The 19,426-nt window shown below is 43.9% G+C and overlaps 1 protein-coding gene across 11 annotated transcripts in view; it reads right to left on the bottom strand.

The window, feature by feature from the left end:
* Positions 1-19,426, bottom strand: part of RBM47 (RNA binding motif protein 47) — a 77,329-nt gene that overhangs the window by 14,147 nt on the left and 43,756 nt on the right. Inside the window, exon 1 of one of the 11 annotated variants that reach the window (XM_080589365.1) lies at positions 7,351-7,518. The exons of 9 other annotated variants lie outside the window; for them this stretch is intronic. In XM_080589365.1, the coding sequence (XP_080445491.1) occupies positions 7,351-7,463 (113 nt within the window). In that variant the 5' untranslated portion in view covers positions 7,464-7,518. Of the gene's footprint in view, positions 1-7,350; positions 7,519-19,426 lie in introns of those variants that run through there. One more of the 11 variants, XM_080589362.1, reaches the window with a different exon arrangement.

Raw genomic sequence — 19,426 nt, 5'->3', positions numbered from 1 at the left:
GTACAAAGTAAGGCGATCCCACCTGCTTTCTCAGAAAGCTTCATTGTTTGCTGAAGCAAAGAGGATTGCCTTAAAAAAAGGCAGTCCCTATAGCATCTTATCTCTGGTCTTGTACAGTGCTCAGCATCGCCCCATGAAGTTATGCATCCACCTGCACCTCTGTTGATCCATCTATGATAAAAGAGGCTTTTGCAAACACAGGGCCACAGCTGGTGTCCTTGTGGCTGCAATCTCTTGTCAACGCCACTCTTGTTCCCTATAAAGGGTTTTACTCATGTTTCCTTTAATTCATCCCTCCAGTTTTGCATAGATTTGGTGGCATCATGTGTCCTTCTGCAGGCCAGCAGTCACACAGCATGGGTGCTGGCCCCACGGCAGGCAGCAGGAGCACCCAGGGACACCCATGGGCTCCAGACAACTTTGACATTTGCTCTGCAATCAGCCTAGGCAGTGCGTGGAGCATCCCACGCAGACCTTTCCCCAGAAGCAGGCTGGGGAGAAGGAAAAAGGTACAGAGATACACATGGATGCTCGGGGGCACCTGCGCCCCACCAGCAGGCACTGCACCAGACCCCTCTCTGGGGACAGCCCTGACTTCTGTGCCAGCCGCCCTCCTGATGCCAATTTTGGGAGCTTTGGACTGTACAAATTCCCGCTGAGATTACACCGCGTGCCCTCACGGAAGCATGCCAGCCTGCTTGCCTCAGGAACCGCCGCAGCTTTGCATTGCAAGCCGCAGCCCCTGCCGCTGCAGAGGGAAGGTCAGTCACCAACGTTTTAACTAAATACACTGGGTTGACAGAGTGAAATACCAGCTACTGTTTTAAATGTGACCTTCCTACTTTTTTTTGGTTGCAACAATAAGGGCAAACAGTAATCTTGCTCCTGGCCTGCAGTAGCAGCTCTAGAAGCACTGCTGCAGTTAAAGGTCTTTATTTTTTAAGTGGACTCTTTTTTAATTACCTTACCTATATAAAATACACATACCAACAACAACAGCTTACTAATAACGACTGTGTAACTTTATGATAGACATTGGGTATCCACAGAAATGCTCTTGCTGAGAACAGTTTGCCTCTTTACAGATTTACCAGCTGAACAGCAAAAGGAAATGGCCAACAATTAGAAATAACGTAGTGGCTCAAATATTGTTTCATGTGCCTGACTCCAAATTAATTTACATTTAAAGCATCAAACGCTAATCCTCAATTTGGTTTTCAACAGAGGGCAGCAGGAGTTGGATCCCAGAGCTGGGATCCCTACCTGCTGTCGCTCACAAAATGCAAACCTCTGAAGCTGAATCTCGTGCTGCGTCGTGCAAGAGGGAGTGCAGCGTTTCAGCACGGCTTTTTGGTCAGGGATCTTTTCTGTACGTCATTCCTACAGGAAGGGGAGGATCACTAGGGAAAAAGTCTTTGTTTAGTAAAAAAAAAAGAAACGCTTGAGGCCAACAGGCCATGACACCTGTCTGCAGTGTGTCAGACACACTGCTTTACCTGCAGCTGAGTGGGGTGAAAAAGTTGCCCCAGGCTAGCTTAAACGCTTTGAAAAGGTGGCTTTTCCAAGTCTGGGTCACTTAGGCAGAACTCTGGAGAAAGTGGTTCACTTGATGAGCAGCTTGCGGTGAGCAGCTTGGGAGAGTAATCTCGTGGATCAGCCCCGTGCCAGGTATTGACAAGGACACGTCTGCCGTGTGAGTTATCCTGCCGTTGGCACTGCTACAGCGCTGCGCATTCCCACAGTTACGTGTGTGCCTGCGTTGCGGCAATCAGACATGCCCAAGTCATGCTGGGGTCACCAGGGAGGCACCTTTCGGCTCCGGTGCCGTGCGGGACCCGAGGAGATGCACATGCAGCAGCGTTTGCTGCACCGCATCACCTCCCTTGTATGCTCAGACACGAACAGGTACAGCAGCGGCTCTCTGCCCAGGAGAAGTGCTGCACTCACGGCAGAGAGAGAAAACAAGGGAAGAAAACTGGCTGAACAGAGGTTTACAGAGCTTTGGAGGTCTCTGCAGAGACAGAGGAGCCAGGGAGGCGACAGAAGTGACTGACACCTCTGAGCCAAGTCAGATGGTCTCGTCAGCATCTCTCTTCTAGAGATTGGCATGGGGAGAAGTAAGGCCAGGGAGGATTAGGGTACAGTAGCAAAGTCCAACACCAGAAAATAGTAGAGACTTTGTGATTATATGAGGAATGGTTCTGTTGGAAGAGAAGAGATGCTTAATATGTTTTGAGGACATCCTCTGGACTGAGCTTTTCCTTCACACACATGAAGTTTTCCAGGACAGTTGGATTTTCTGACCTACTAAATCCTTAGACTAGCTGCTGACTTTCCCACTTCTGCTAGTGGTGACACCAGGGATCCTGATCTGGTTCTTATCAGGAGGGGTCTAGCCACTGATTTCAGTGGAAGAGTTTGTATTTCAAGCTTAAACTCTGTATTCCGGCCAGTATGTGTTTTCCTGTCATGGAGCGGGTTAATCTTCTGGGAGTGAGAAGCCATTTTCAGCATGGAGCTACAGGAGAGCAGGGGTCCATGCACTATTCTCAGTTGTTTAAATTTGTCCTAAGTGGCCCAAGCATGTGAGCAGTGTTTGGTTTCATTTAAAACATGCTAAAAGCTGTTGGCTTCATTTTATTTATTTATGTATTTATTTGTTTATTTATTTATTTATTTTGTGGCCGGTCATGTTTCTTATTGGAACATCCAAAAAGGAACACAATTAAAAGAAATAAAAAATTAAGGGTGATATTTCCAAGAATACTCAGCATCTAGCACTACTCCCCCTGATGTCATTTGTAGGACTCTAATGGCTTCCATAGGGTTATATTTAAGATACTGGTGAGTACTGCTGAAAACCCTGCCTTAAAAGTCTTGCAGGGGCTGTTTATATCCCCCAGGCACCAATCAAAGGCAATGTATTTGGTTAAAAATGATTATTATACAGTTATTGTAAGTCTGTTATTTAATTTCTTGCTCCTTAAGTGGAAAACACCTGAAATTATTCTCTAAGCTAACATGCTGGAATTTCCCAGATTAAAACTTCAATGTTAGTGAGAGAGTTGAACACTGAATTTGTAGAGTCAACAATTGGCTACAACTTCAGAGTAGGATTTGAAGGTTAAACTTCTTGTTTCCATCACCATCATTAAGAACAGTAACTATGACAGACCTTATTCTCTTAGTCATATTATACCACTTTCTGTGGTCATATTAATCTTATGTCACAGAAATTTTATACACAATAAACAAATGGAACTGAAATTATGATTCCCCTACAAAATAAGCTTGTATTGTGCCAGATTCTTGTCTATTTGGTTACCAACTCTTTGTGCATCCTTCTAAGGCATATTTAATTTGGAGAGCGATCCTGCAAAGGCTGTCAGAGGTTCCACTTGCATTACCTATCAGAACTATCTAAGCCCAACTGTGAACATTCACAGGATGAAGGCCCCTCAGCCATCTGACCTCCTGGCCTAAAAACTGCAAAAGTAGTATTCAAGCAGAAGAATCTAAGTTTTAATAATGATAACCCAAATAATAAAATGAGAAAAATTTCCTGACCCTGGGCTGTGCTTAATGCCATTGCTTTTCTATGATCTCAAGCACAAAGTCTGTTCATATATATATAGTTTCTCCAAGGCAAGAATGAAGCAATGCTGATGAAAAAGAAAGTTACTAATATGCCAGAGCACTACCAATATCTACAGCTTCTTACCAAAACAGTTTTTATTTTCCCTGTTTCTGCAATATGCATTCTGGCAATGAAGCACATGTTCCCTGAGTGATCTACTGCTGTGCAAAGTCAACCCTCTCAGTTTAAGCCACTTCTGAAGAAAGTTCGGGTAAGTGAAACCCAGTCTCCTCCTGTATTGTATAATACACTTTGCTGCAAGTCATTCAGAACTTTGTCCCAACAAGTTGTGTAACCTGTGTGTTGTATAGTTTGCCCCAGCTCTGTCTTTCAGCCAGTCCAACTCTAAACAATTATACAACTCTCAGATATTTCAATAGGACCGGTTGCTGGCTAAGCCTGAAGTTACTATCCTGCAAGATATTGAAGCCACATGTTGAGGAAAGCTGAGAAGATGAGAGATAGGTTGTGTAATGACTATTATCAGCTTTCCGAATCAGGAAACACAACCCTTCCCTTCACCCCAGATTCCCATATTTCAATTTAGTCCACAAAGCCTATTATTACTACTGTCAAACAGGAATATACGTGACTTATAAATAAAGTGCAACATAATCACTTCATATATAACAAGTGTTTCCTATAGTAGATGAGCTAGACTTGATGGGAAACTTTTTGCCGAGTCTGTTTACCATGAAAGCAATTAACCAGCGTTCTCTGCAGAGATTCTGGTACAGGTAAGTGTGTCCTCCTCGCCAACTGTCTGCTTTGAAAGGAAGAAGTGTTTCACCTTGTGTGGACTATGAACTTGTGAGATTTTGCTGTCAGAAAGACAGTAAAAGGGATCTTTGACAGCTGAAAAGCAAAAACAAAAGTAGAACCACCTGTTAATTGTTGTACAGGACAGATACATTTGCCTATTCCACTTGTCTCTAAGGAGAAAAAAACCTATATATATCTGTCTATCTGTCTATAAAAGAGAGTGATCCAAGTCATTCACTCACTTCAAATGTCTGTGTAATGCTTTCCTGAACTCTGAGGTGTAGGGATAGGTATGTGCATAGTTGTTATTTTTTTTGGTTACTAAAATGTAGAACACTGTCTGTCTCTGTCTGCCTGTCTGTGTATCTACCTACGCTAGCATCACTGCAACATGTTCCACTCTACAATGCAAGCGAGAACACCTAAAAAGTTTTGTAAACTGCAGTTCCATTTTCAGCTTTTCTGATCTGCTTTTTTTTTCATCCAGCTCCTGCAGAGATCCCAGAACGAAACACAGCACACACGGCTTGTTCATACAAAGTCTACTCGCTTAGTTGATTTTATAACAATTAAATAGCTTAAGACTTTTCAGTTCGCACTAATCTTTTGTGCTATTTTTATTGCTGTGTTCTCACAGTTTTGTGTTTACCACGTGAATGCCGCAACAAGAGGGGGGCCCAGCCTGCCACTCGGATTTCAGCAGTGATTTAAAGGAAAGCTGAAAGTGGCCCAACTTGTTCCCTTCCCCTCCGGTCACAGAAATGAAAATCAGCATGGAGCAAACCACAGAGCTGGATGTGAACATTCGCCACCAAAGGTACATTAAACTCAAAGCATTTGGCTTAGTCAGTGACTGCCATGTTTTTTTTTTTTTCTTTGTGCACTGACATTTGACCCCTTTTATAATATGCACCTTGCACCACTGAAACCTAGTTAGTTATTTATTAAACCCAGGTACCAATGGCTGGCTTGTACATATCACGCTTTTAACTGCCTGGCGTTGCCCGTGTGCAGAGGAGAGGGGGATGAAAGGCAATCGTCTTTGCTGTGAAATTCTGTCATATCGGCAGAATGGAGCTGCAAAGTGCAGCAATTTGTACCTGACCTCTGATCTAAGAAGTTTGTGCAAACCTTTGAACCTTGGGTTGAAATTGAGAAACAAGGTTTACAAGTACAAGGAAGAGATTTCCAGTACTCGTTACCCGTGCCCAGGGTTAATATTATAAATTAAAAAAAAATGTTTAACCAAGGCAGGGACTCTCTCAGGAGGCACCCTTGCTATTCTGAGTTAATTCAAAACAATTTAAATCAACTGAAATTATACCTCTGTTGCAAATACCCATGGTTTGGAAAAGAAATTGCCATGCATTTCAGAAAAAGAATGGGATTTGAGACACGTCATTTGAAATTCACCTTCTGCTGACCTTAACTGTATGTTTTTTTGTTTGTTTGTTTTGTTCTTTTTTTTTTTTTTCAAATTAAAGGCTGAAGAACGAAGACAAAAATCATCTGTTTCATTATCGATTCTTCAGCAAAGATTGTAACTGGAATACAAAATTGAATAGAAATGATTAAACAGACTAGCAAAATGCCTCCTCCTTCGTTAACTTTACATATTTTTATCCAACATGTTATCTAATCTCAGTTATACAGTACAGAGCTAATGAGAAACCCATGGAAAAATAATCAAACCAACAACATTGCAACAAACTTTTGGTAGACTTGTCTGGATGAGCAAAAAGGACAAGTTCAGCAGGCCTGTTAGATTAACAGGGTTAGCTTAATTTAATTAAAAATCTCTCTCAACTCTTTCAGACACCTGGCAAGGTCTTAGGATCAACATCATCAGCCAACACCAACATCATCAGCCAACACCAACATGGGTCACCATAGATTGTGCTGAGTGTAAAGGCCTTTGGAGTTCAACTGCAAGTATATGACTGGAAAAGATGCAAGGGAGGACAGTAAAGTTTTCCTGTGACATCCCTTGCACACTCTGAGTGCCAGCTCACCCATGGCAGGCTTGGGTGTGCAAAGTGTGGTGGAGCAATTTGCACCATGGCTGGTCCTCATGTGAATGAAAGATTTTGCCATTGGTTTAAGCTGGAGCACACCTGAACCTTACTGTTTCCGTTTCTTTAAAAAAAAATAGAGTCAAGTGCTTTTTTTTCCAGGTTTAAGTTCAAACTCTGCTGTTGTTATCAGCAGTGACGCCAATAAAGCAATAAATGAGCAAATAAATAAATAAGGATGAACAGATTAACGTCACGTGTCCTATGTCACAGACCAGCCTTAAAAGTTTCACATGCTACTTCGGTAGAATGTGAATAGAATAATATCAGAACCTTGTTCTTCTAAAATGTTATCAGTACACAGAATGAGTTACATAAATTCACATGTATTAATAATACTTGCATACATATTCTGCTTGTTCAAACTTCTTAGCCACCTTCAATTTATCTGCCCCAAATTCTCTACTTAATGCTGATAACCCACTTCTAAAGCTCCATTTTGGTGTCAATCTCTCGAATAAGTACAGAACAAAATAACAGTCAGCACAAAAGGACGACGGCAGAGACAATCCCATTGAAAACAAAGCATATGACAGCTGTAAATGGCTATCTTTCACTTCAGTAATTTAAATTAATAGAAAGGACCTCTCCGGAACCTGATTTGATTTGTTTTCTTCTGTCTGACATATCATTATTTTACTTTTTACGGTTCTGACATTTGCTGTGTGAGTTGCCATGTAGATTCTGGTAGTTATTCATAAACTAAGCTCACAGCTCCAGCTCAGGAGTTGCTTCCTTCTCATACAACCCTTTAAGCCTGTCCAAAGGAGGGAAAAACCCCACTCCGATACCTTGCCGCTGACACACATTTGGTCCCAACAACCTGCTGAAGGAAAACCGTGCGGAAAGCCCTTATGGAGCAAGCAGCATTTCCCTTACCGCCCCGGTCCCGCGATCCAACCGCGACGAGTTAGGAGGGCTCGTGCCTTCGCCGGAGCAGCCTTCCTTCCTAATCGCACGAGCTGCGCGACCCGGTTATAGAGTTTGTGCATTGCTTTATTGGTCAGCCGGCGCTAGCCATGTAAATTCCTTGGGAGTCATTTGTTAAGGGCTCTCAGGCCGAGGCCGAGTGGGTGGGACAGAAGGGAAAGGGGATGTGAGCGCTGCCAGACGCCGAGAGCTCTCAACGGTGGCTTGAAAATTAATGGGAAACCGTCTGAAACGAATGGATTTTGGGAGGGCTGGGCCAAACCTTAAGGGAAGAATAGGCAAAAGAAACTTCGACATCGTCGCGGGTGGGGTGAGGGTTGGGGGGGGCATTTGAACAGAAAGATTTCATTCAAAATTCAAAACTTGCAGAAAAGGGAGTGAAACATGTACAAACAACTCCTTCCTAGCACAAGGCGTTGTGCAAATAGCTTGAGTTACTCACAACAGATAAGATAAGAGAAGGGCATATTTTGCTTGACGGCACAAAGTTTTCAGCAAAATCTTTTTCTTCATATGTGTCTGGAAAAATTATTTTAAGGCTGCACCGGGCCCATTTATGCTTGAAGAGAAATGGTCTGCGGCTCCTGGAGCGAGAAGCTCGTGCTCAATGCCTGGCGCACGCTGTTTTGGCCGCAAACACGGAACTCAAATGTGTTTGCTTGGAAGAAAAAAGCCTGGTGCAGAAGCAAAGGCAAAGGGGTGGTAAAACATGATTCATGACAGCAGAAATGGTCTGTACATAACAACGGGACATTAGGCCCCAGAAGCACTTAGGCAAAGCAAACAACACACCTTCTCGAGCGGTCAAGAGGAGGAACCAAACCAAAACACGCTCGAGATGATGGATTCGCCAGTCTGGCAAGCAGCAAGCATAACCGGCCGGCGGGAGCAGAGGGAGCGGGGCATGCCTTGGGAGCCGACCAAATCCGGGGAAAGGGCGGCCTGCAGGGAAGGCAAACAGCAGGAGCACAGCGCCGGCAGCTCACGGCCCCACTCAGCTTGGCTCTAGGAAGGGCCTCCACCTGGGCCGTGCCATTTCCTATTCCTTTCCTGTCTCTTTTTTGCCCAAGTAAAGCTTGGTCCAAAGCTCCAGCCAAGAAGCACACAGCCAGCAAACTCAGGACATCCCTGCACGGAAGAAGCGTCTTACTCTCAACGACAGTCTGTGAGGGATGGAGTCTGTGGAGAAAGTGCTGTCAGCTTGTATCAGAAGGTTCTTGGTAACGATTTGTTCTTGTCCTCAGAGTGGCTTAATGTGGGCATGCAAACTTGGAGATGCCCTTATACTACAGATTCAGACACTGGTCAACAGAGAAAAGGAATAGGGGATTCAAAGGGTATAGAGAGAACAGCTCAAAAATTACAAGTCTCCAAGCTGGAGAGAGAAATTCGGAGGATGGCAAGGACTGGAAAAAGAAACATCATTGTGGTGGCTGCCAGGAGTGAACAGAAAGAGTATCTGCTCTACTCACGCTACAAATCCAAATGGTGATTGCGTGCAGTCTGCTCCAACTTTTTAGACTTGTTTATCCACAACACCGTGGCCACGGTGTGTTAGGCACTGCACAAACACACCTGCAGCCCGGATCCTGGACCCAGTACTGCTGCAGCCCAAACCTAGTTCATGTCTTTTATCCTCAGAATTCCTCTCTGCAAACGTTAACTTGTTAGTTGTGAGAAGGCTGCAGAGAAGCAGGCGCTGCTCTCCAGGCAGGGGAGCCACAGCATGGAAATACAGCGGTTTGCCCAAGACTGTAGAAAGAACCAGTCTCAAATCTGGGGTTAAAATCTAGGAGATTCTGCCAAAACCAGGTCCATCCTTCAATCTCACTTATCTATATAGGGAAGGGAGTATAAATGGTATTTAGTTGGTATAAGCTCACAAAACTCCCACCAACCAGATTAATTAATATTTTAAATCAGTATCCATCTCCTGACTTTGCATTTTTTCTGTTGGAAAACAAGCTAATCTTAACCTTGCTTGTAAGCATTATAACATGAATCCTATCAGCTCACCTATCATGCACGTATTTGAATGCACGGGGAAGAGTAGTCTGGTGTGAGTGGAATGAGAAAGCACTGCTGCTAGCAAGCCGATGAGCTTGCGTGCAGTGTACTCATTTTTAGAAGGCTCTTCAACATACCATGTGGATCAGGAACACGTAGGGAGGCGGATCAAACTCTTGGCTTTCATTTTGTACTTTCACTTTTAGCCCCAGTTTGTTGTTTGTCTCCAAGATATGCCCCATTAACGTTTACAATAATGAACATCAGCAGATCAAGTTGTTGCATGGTGTTCTGAAGTGTTAGCATTCCCAATGGCAGAAATCGAAAATACATTATTTTGTCTTGCAGGCTGTGTTTTTAGAGGGAACTTAGAAAGTTGGGCAGAATTCTGGAAGTTTTCCTATGTGTGTCTCCCAGCTTTCCCTGTCATTAGGCACCTACTTCCCTTTGGCTTCTCGCACAGTGCGTTTCATAGTGATTATACAACTTTTCATACGCCTCTTTGTAAGGACGCCGGCGTCGTCCTAAAGAACAAGTCTTATAAGAAGCAGCTGGGGTTTAGCTTGGAGAAAAGAAGGCTCGCGGAGGCCTTACTGTACTTCACTCAGAGCACCCCTGAGCTGCAGTAAGAATAGAAACACATCTTCTCTCCTGAGGCACAGCTTGACTGCAATCACGGGGAGTCACCCTTCACTACAATACTACCATAGATATGTAATTATTTCCTCTTTTTGATGATTGATAGCTAAGCAGGGGTCAAATCCCAAGAGATGTTTATGGGAACAGTGCAGAGATCTGGTCCCGTCCATGCTTGTTTCCCATAGATCTTCCATTTCCTCTTGTTCTTGCTTGTAGTGGGATTACATGTGAAAGGCCTTTCCTAAACAATTGTTCTGTTGAATACAGTGAGAGAAAAGGCTGGATATTTGAAGAAAAGGTGAGATGCACTGGAATGTACTAATGGGTATCAGATAGGAACCTGCTCCCTGGTGCAGAAAAGGCTGTCAAGGAGATTGTAAGCTTCCTCTCACCTGTCTCTTCTGGAAATAGACGCATGCTCTTGCTTCTGCTAATTAGGTGGGCTCCGCACAATGAAAAACTCTAATAAAGTATTGTTAGTGCTTTCTGGGATTTTTCCAAAGATCAAACCCAAATGCTTTGGGAGATCCAGAGGTTGATCACAGGTGTATCATTTAGCTGGGGAGGGTCATTATCTGGATAAGAGGTAGTGTTTTTGATGAGCATGCTAGGAAATGGGCTGTCAGGAGGTATTCAGGTTGGCAGCATGGCATCCTGTGGTGGTGCAGACGTGAGAAAATGAAAGGAGAAGGGAGCAATGGGTTGGCTTTTATGGTCACATTTGGTCTTCAAAGACTACTGAGAGATTGTACTAGAATAAGAAGGGAATGTGCCAGCTAAAATATTTCACCAAAAGGACACATAAATTTATGATTGACCTGCAAGGTCTCTGATCTCAAAAGTGTTTAGAGTTTATCAGTATATTTGCATATAAACCCCACCTCAGCCATGATACAGACACAAAAATTAGGATCTCATAATGTTAACATTGATAACTTTTTTTTTTCCTTTTTCTTTTTTCATTTTCTTTCTTTTACTTCTCTTTTTAACAAAAGCTTTTTGTGTTTGGTGAAACAGGTTCTCGCATGTTTGTAGAACCATTTTATTGCCTATTTGAATGTTTAAAGAGGCAACATCACTTTATTTAAATGAATAACATGCTGTTTTACACCTGTTCTTATAAAATGTGAGTTAATACAGCACAGTTCTCAATTTCCTGACTTAAAGCTGGTGCAGACCAAAATTTGCTAAGACTGTTCAGAGAAAGTACAGCCCCTTGTTTTGTGTACCAAAACTCTTTTTCTCTCTCTCCCTCTTTTTTTTTCTTTTTTTTTTCTTTTTTTTTTTTTTCTCTATGGATGGATAGTATGCAACATGTAATTATGCATCTCAAAACAGCTTTTACCATATGGTCCCAAGAGGTTTTCAGAGGTGTTCAGGCACCCAGGCAAGCACTCAAAGACAACAATTTTCCAGGTTCTCTACGGCTGAAGCTGTCTCAGTGTGTAAGCCACGTCAGTGCTCTGGCCCTTATCTTGCCACATCACGGAGGATTCCCAGAAAACGCCCTCGCAAAGGCAGACTCCCCTCCTGCCCTGCCAGCCCCAGCCACCTCCCATGCCCCTACCTGCAGAGGACAACGTCACAGCCCTGGAGGTGGAGTTCCACCTGGGGGAAAACTGGCTCTGATTTTAACCGGGAGCTTTTCCAGATCAAACCTGCAGTCCTGGAGGTGCTCCTAAACGCAACGTCATCCCACACGAGCCTGCCAGGTTCACGGAGAGCAGCAGTCCTGCATCCTGCTGCTGCTGGGACAAGGTGCTGCGTGGGCACTGAGAGCTGGGGCTGGAGGTAGGGTCCTTCCGGGGACCTGCTGACTAGAGTCCTGCGGAGCTATGCAGGTGGCCAAGGACACGGTGGGCTTTCGCCTTTTGTGTTTTAATCCCAGGCTTCTCTGGTTCATGGGCAGCCAGAGTTGCCCTGACAACCTTAACCGTCGCCATACAAAGTTTGTGTTTCATTTTAGCAAACCCTTTGCTGCCCTGCAGTCAAAGTCAGCGCAGAGGATCTCCCTGGAGGGGAAGCTCAGTTTCCCCATGCAATTTTTTTTGCTTTCATTTCAGCCTGAAAGCAGGCTTTAAGTTCCAAAATTGAAGAAGATGGATAATGAACAAAACCATTGAGTGTGATGGGTTTTAATTAGGACATTAAAAAAAAAAAAAAGGAAAAAAAAAGAAGGAAACCAGCAAAACCCAAAGAATTTTTATATAGCCACAACCATTACATTTCTGTAGGATGTTTGCTTTCCAGTAAATAAATACAGGTTGGGTTCTGGACAGACATATCTACAAGGGAGATTAATCTGATGATTGCTTTTTGGTCTCTTGGTAAATAAAACATTCAAAGGGGAGAAGATTTAGCTTTCCCTAGCCCAATATGGCTGTTTGAGACCAATGTCTCGCACCACTTTTTCACAAACATTGTGAACTGCCTATTTGAGGTCCCACTCCATGCTCCCCACAGCCACCCCTGTGGACCCTTGGTTTATGCTGCCCCCAACATTTATGTGGCCACACCACACACACGCTGGTGAGACCAGTCCTTTTGGCACCAGTGCTGGCTTGAAGCATTTGTCAGATTACCAGCACAGAGCAAATTAAGGGGAAAATAAAGGAAGGTTTTCTTCAAAAGCCTGCTGAATCGGTTTTACAGCATGGCTCCTGCTCTGGAGAAGCTGATGAGATTTCACAGGAGGTAGACAAGGGCCTTTCTGCAGTACCAAGGAGCTCACTGAACCATCCAGTGAGATCACTGGGGAGAACAGCAAACTGCTACCCTTAGTAAGTTGCAGCTAGTGAATTTTAGTGCCGCAGGTCTCAAGGGGCTGAAGGTACTGGAGGACTTGAGGACGGAGGCACAGAGCGGTGGTGTTTGCTCCACAGTCACTGCAAGCCCATGGGATGGAGCGGCAGCTGGTGACCACATTCTGTGGTAGTGGGGGTGTCCAGCCAGCTCAAGCCAACCATGTGCCAGCCAGCTTGGGTGTCTGAGAGGTTCCCAGCACATAACATTCTCGCTCTTTCCCTCTGAGACCTTTTTGCATCACAGGGTTTTGTGGCGCATGCTCACAAGAAGGAGGATAACGACCTCAGAACTCATACTGGCAGCAGGATGAAGGGAGGCTTCCAGACCCCAGGTACGAAAATGAGTGTGGTTAGCAGATATAGGCACCATTTCCTCTCTTTCAGCAGTTGCTTTCCCCTATACAGCTCACAGTGGATCATAAGAATATTTAGAGAGAGAGCTTTTTCTCCAGCTAACAGGTGTTGTCTCTGGTTAGGGCATACTCTTACCTATTTCAGTTCTCAAAGTCTTATTGAAAATAAGACATTACACACCACTTGGAAATCATTTATAAAAAGAGGTATTCAGATAAGGAGACTGACAGCTTCCTTCAGGAAGACAAATTTATTTTTCTGTCTTCCAGTAACATGAAGGAAAAATTTTGATGAGAGAAGGAGAGTGAACAAGCTGCAGGGGCGTATACTGCATCCATTAATTCCTGCCTCTTACATTGTGTTTTGTTACACGTTCACAACTGACATGCCAGAGAATGCTGATTCATTGTCAGGATTACAAAATGTGGCTTTTTATGGATTAGACAATGTCTCTGCTACCATCCGTAGTGAAGGCATCATTACTGAAGAAGTCTAAGTGTTAAGCAGATGAGCTTTACACTATGGTTAACGCTGCCAGGATATCTGGGACTGGACTTCTTATGGTAAAAAGCTGATGTGACAAGGTCCTGTTTAAAACTAGTTTAGGGTTAAGGGATAATGACAGGCCCAGACACCTGTCCTCTGACATTAGGGTGGTGGGGAAGCTGAAAGGAGCATCCAGAGCCAGAATCACGGTCCCCCCTCCTGGCACCTTGGCACGGTGCACTTTGTCCCCGTGGCCGAGTGCAAATTTGCTCACGCCTTCAGGAGGTCCTGCCTTGCCTCACCTCACCCCATCGCCCAGGCTCCTCCTGTCCGCGGGTGGCCTCCTGCCTGCTCCTTCTCTAGGAGTATGGCCGCGAGCCTCCTTCAGCAGAGCTTTTGTCTCAGTGGCCGGAGTTACATCAGAAACACTGTTCCCAAGTTCATTCTGGTTTTAAGCACTGCAAACAAAAGTACTCTGCTGCCAAAATAAGATGTGCTTCCTCAGCGGAGGAAACAGGAGGGGCCCGATACCCCTCTGTCAGCATTTACTCCACCAAACCTGTTATATGCAGTCCTAGAGCCATCTCCATACAGAGTTTTTTTCACGGTGCAGAAAAACAAGTGTAACTCCTGGTATGAACTTTGCAACCCTGTGGTGAAACCACCCACCGTAACCAAACACACTCAAATAGTAAAAGGGCACTTTCACCTCCGTGGCTGCACCTGAGATGGGGCCCACCGCCGGCACGGGGCTTTCGGGCAGTGGTGGTGCCTCTGACGGCCAGAGCCGCCCCAGGTCACCTTGCCGGGTAGAGCTGCCCTAATTAAACTTGAAAACGCTCAAGGACAGTGTTAACGGGCAAGCAGTAACAAAACCCCACGATACGGTGATTTTTTTATGGGACCACGCTTCTGCTATAAAACACTTTGCTCTCAAAGAAAGACCCGAGAGCGTTGTTGACATAACTTTCCTCTACAGATATTTGACAAGATAAAACAGGCAAAGTGTCTGTGGTTTCAAGGCCAATAACAGCTGAAATGTTAAAGAATGAGAAGAATGGTCTGAAAGGTGTAATTATTAAATCCATTAGTTAAATCACTCCTTCCCTTCATTGCTTAAGAAAATGTTTCTACTATGACCTAGGATCTGCCGCTCTCTTGCCACTCACAAAACATAAGCTGGAGGTATGTCTAATCCAGGACACACCAAATCCCCACATGTCCTATCTCTTGTGGACAGTCTGTATTTTTAAGAGGACATTTCCAAACTAGCAATAACCAAACCCTTGAGGTTAGACTCAGAAGCTACATGAGAAGGTCCTTAGACAGGAAGCATCCTTTCCTTTGGCTAAAGGAGGGGGTAGAGGCACAAAATGGACTCTACATCTGCCCCCTCAGATCTGCCCTGTTTGATGTCTCGTTTCTTTTCCTCTGCAGGGCAGGTACCGGTAGGCCCTGACCCATTCCCACATCTCTCCTGCAGCACACCAAGCTCTCCTGAGCCTCTACCCAGCCTCCTGGGGCACTGCGTATAGAGCTGGCTTTGGGACCAAGCAATTACTAACATCGTTTAATTGCCCATGTTCTCCTTGGCAGTGTTTTAGGCCCAGCCAACCTGCACTGTCGTGGGCACAGACTCAAAAAGCATGGGCTAGGGACTGCCCAGGGTAGGTGTTGTGGTCAAACCTACCTTGTTTTTTGGGGAAGAAGAAGACTTCAGATAAAATACTGTGTGCTGTGCTGACCTTGGGTTCAGGGAAGAGACCCTGGCATGCTTTATTCATTAGTAGAGGTGTAACCAATGGGAATTACTGTCCTCAGTTGATGGGCATAAATAATGTTCACCACGCATCTGAGACCTTAGCTGTTTGCAAGGAAGTATTTACAATTAAACAGGAAATTGCAGTTAACCAGGTGACAAATGACCACAATACCAGTGAGATACTCCCTTTTCTTGGGAAAAAAAAAAAAAAAAGGCTAAGTTCTTCTCAGGAATAAAAATATCAGTGACTCTTTACCCTTCACCCCTCTCACAAACATGCAAGGTAATTTTTTACAGAAATGCATTTAATTGGTGAAAATACACATAGGTGCATTTTAAAGGCAAACGTTACCAAATATCCAGAGAAAGAGATGCTACAGAGCAGCAACGATGGTTTAATTCTGATCTTTCTACGGGTGCGTGCTATCTTCAGAGCACCACTGGAGGTAAGCAGAGACCTGCATTTGAAGATGCTTCCCTTCCTGCTTTGTTACTGGAGATTATTCCTAAAGAAAAAGGAAGGCATTTTTGTGCAGACTGTCCCAGTCCTACTCAGTCAGATTCAATAACATGACTTAGCACAGAATTTGTGAGTGTGGCAACATTGTCTAGCACACAGATTAATGTAGCAGCAAGCAGGTTGTCACCCATGTGCCACCTATCCAAATACTTAGACTTCCATGTCACGCCTGAGGTCTGAACACTTTTCATATATATTAAAATAAATAAATAAATAAAGCTATTTTCTATCTGTAGAAGAAATTATGTGCTTAGTTGAGGAGTGAATGTGAAAAGCTGGTTGAATTTTTGTTGGTGGAAATTTTGTTAATCTGAATTAAACAATTCACTCAGAATCATAGAATCACAGAATCATTTAGGTTGGAAAAGACCTCTAAGATCATCAAGTACAACTGTTAACCTAGCACTGACAAGACTACCACTAAACCATGTCCCCAAGCACCACATCTAGGCATGCTTTGACATGAATGTTACATCAAGGATTTAATTTTAATTTAATTTCTTATATGTTTCATGGTATGAAACTGGTGACATGTACAAGGCAGTGCATTCCAGAAAATACAGATAAAGTGATCAGGTGGTAAAGTGCCTTTGTTTTGATCATTGACCTTTGTAAATTCAAGCAAAATCTTATCCAGAGGATGTGCCACAAGACCAATGAAGAGAAGTAAGGTTATACTGAGGCAAGTGACTTCTTTTGTGTCATTATAATGGAAATTCTTTGGAAATTCTCAGTTCTTTTGGGAACAATTATTGTTAAAAATGAAACCTAAGTGGATTAAAATTGCCTTGCATGTAATTTCCTAAGTACATTGATGATGCCAACAAAGGAAAAGTCATTTCCTTATGCAATCATTGAGGTACGTCATTTCAGACAGGAAAAAAAATGTACAATTTTGTATTCACTCATTTACTTCTGAAAAGACCACTTTATACATATGAAAAGGTTACTCTGGTCTGCTATTGAAATCCTTAGAAGGTTAAACATAATATTCAAAGAGCAATTGTTGAGCACGGTGTGATGGTTGCTATGTAAGACATGGACCACTTGCGACCTGGAGCAAGGAGAGAGTTAATGCTCCTACTTGTGTGAGGAAGAGGAGGACAGATGTTGGCTGGGGAGACACTCGGGGCTTGGACACGGCCCCTGAGAGCCACCCCAGGTGCTGGCTGGTGTGTGCTCCGACTCAGCGTGTGCCCACTTCACGGGAAGAGGCTAGCCTCTCCCACTGCAGGGGCAAGCCTGACAACATATTGGCTCTGGATGTGATTCATTTCCCTGTGCTTCAACAACAGCATAACTGCAGTGCCTCCTCCAGTGGAGCGGGAGGGTTGTAAATTTTAGACTAGTGAAGGAAATTATCCATTGTGGATCTTACTGCTACCATATGCAACCAAGGGCAGGAGCCTCCAAACGACTGTCAGTTTCTGACAAAGATATTCAGTTGTACTCAGAGCATGGTCAGCTTCAAGAAAGAAAGAAAGAAACCTTCATGTCTAAGGCATAAGGCCGTCTGGTGGGGTCTTCTTAGGTCAACCATGGTGGGGTCTTCTTAGGTCACAGAAACAACAGAAATCATGCTTTGAAATGCTCTTCTAGTGAAATTATCAGGGGAACCTAAATCATTGCAAACCCTAAATGACAACCTGAACTGATTAAGGGGCACTTTACAAAAGGTCCCTCCCTGGGTACACTGTGATCGTGTTTCACCAAGAGCAACCAGCTTCTCTCCTACCCCAGCTGGCCAAAGGTCAGCATGTTGAAGTGAGCAAAGTCCAGCAGTAATTCATGGTGAAATGTCTAAAGCCACTCCAGCTTACCACTGGCAGTCCAGACGTAGAGCTTCTGTGAAACTCAAAGTTCACAGACGTAAACTGCTTTAGACATTTAAGTTTGGAAGGGGAGGGAATGCATTTCTGCACAGTATTTGTCGCTGTGACAGAGCAAATAGGTAATGAATAGACCTCGTTGTCCTTGCCTAGGAGTTGATTTCCCTGTTTGCATATGATTCCCAGGTCCTGCACACTTTTCCTGTTTGTGACGAACAGTTGGGTGCTCTCAGCCTGGTTTCCTAAAAACAGCCCCGGTGTATGAAACCGTGCCATGGTGGCCAGCCCCATTCTACTCATTCATAACTTCTGAACCTGCTGGCCAGCTTCAGGAAAACGAGGGCTGAATGAGAGAAACGGAATTTGTATCTGCCTGAGGGAGAAGTGGTTATGGCCAGGCTTTTCCCTGCCCCGAGAAGCAGCGTCTGGCAGGGCTGAATGACCTGTGGCTGAGTGCACGTGTGCCCCGAACAGCCCCCAAACCTGCTCAGCCCAAAAGGAAGGGGGTGCCGAAGGGAGCAAGGGAGAAATACAAAGGGTGGGAGGATGGGAGGAGCTGGGGACAGAGGTTGGAGCTGGAATTGCTCTGCATTCCTATGGTGGCACTGCAGAGAACCAGACTTACCAAGTTCTGTTACTCATAGATCATCCGGTTATAATGATGTTAAATCCTCCAGTCCGTGTCTGTCAAATTCACACTGAGATAAGTAGGAGCTAAGCATGATCAAGGGCCTTTGAAAACTCTGTAAGTGCCTAGGTATTGGCCTCAGGAGGTCTGACTTTAAATACCCCTATCTTAAAATGACAACATATCAATAAAACAAAAGTTCAGTCTTTCAGACACAAACTTTAATTGTTATGTTCCTCAACTAGCAGAAACCTTAACAACAAAATTATGCAAAAAAAAAAAAGGAAACAGTTACATTCTAACCCTGCGTAAAAATCAGATTTCCAAGGCTATGCTACATTTTCATTTTGTTAAGCACACAACTTATTTTTAAATTAACATAGACTCTAAAAAGGGTCCTTCTTCCTCCAAAACCACTAAATTTTAGCTTTATTAAGTATACTACAGATATGAATGCAAAGTTACTGGGTTGTCACAGATGTAATAAAAACATCTAATGGTGTGGCTTACAGCAGAGAGATAAAATATTGGATTATTGCACTCATGAAGGAGGAAGATGTGTTTGGAAAACCCTGCCTGCTGCTTTTGCTTTCTTCAGTTCACTAGCGGAATTATTGGCTACAGAGAGAGCTCCTTTCCTTCTTTCCCTCCTTTCCTAGAAAGAGGATAATGCACATAAAGAACATAATGGTTGAAGGAGAAATTGGTGGGGTTTTTTTTTTCTTATCTTTTCTCATCTTTCAGTTGCTCTTTATAACTGTGGTTAATTTTGAGGCAATAATTGCAAAGGAGACATATTCAGAAAGAACTGACCTAATAAAACAAGCTACAAACACCTAAGACAGGTAGAAATCTAAAGAGTTAAAATGTCCTTTAATAAGGGTGTATAAGGGAACAATCCCACTAGTTGTCTACCTGGTGGTTTGGAAACCCCTGAAAGCCAATGTACAGCACACTATTGTGTGCTTATTTCTGCAAAGGGAAAAGTCAGATTAT

Source organism: Anser brachyrhynchus (assembly GCF_964034855.1).
Source record: "Anser brachyrhynchus genome assembly, chromosome: 4".
Lineage (NCBI taxonomy): Eukaryota > Metazoa > Chordata > Aves > Anseriformes > Anatidae > Anser > Anser brachyrhynchus.
The sequence above is the reverse complement of the archived record's forward strand: the minus strand, read 5'-3'. Positions and strand labels throughout refer to the sequence as shown.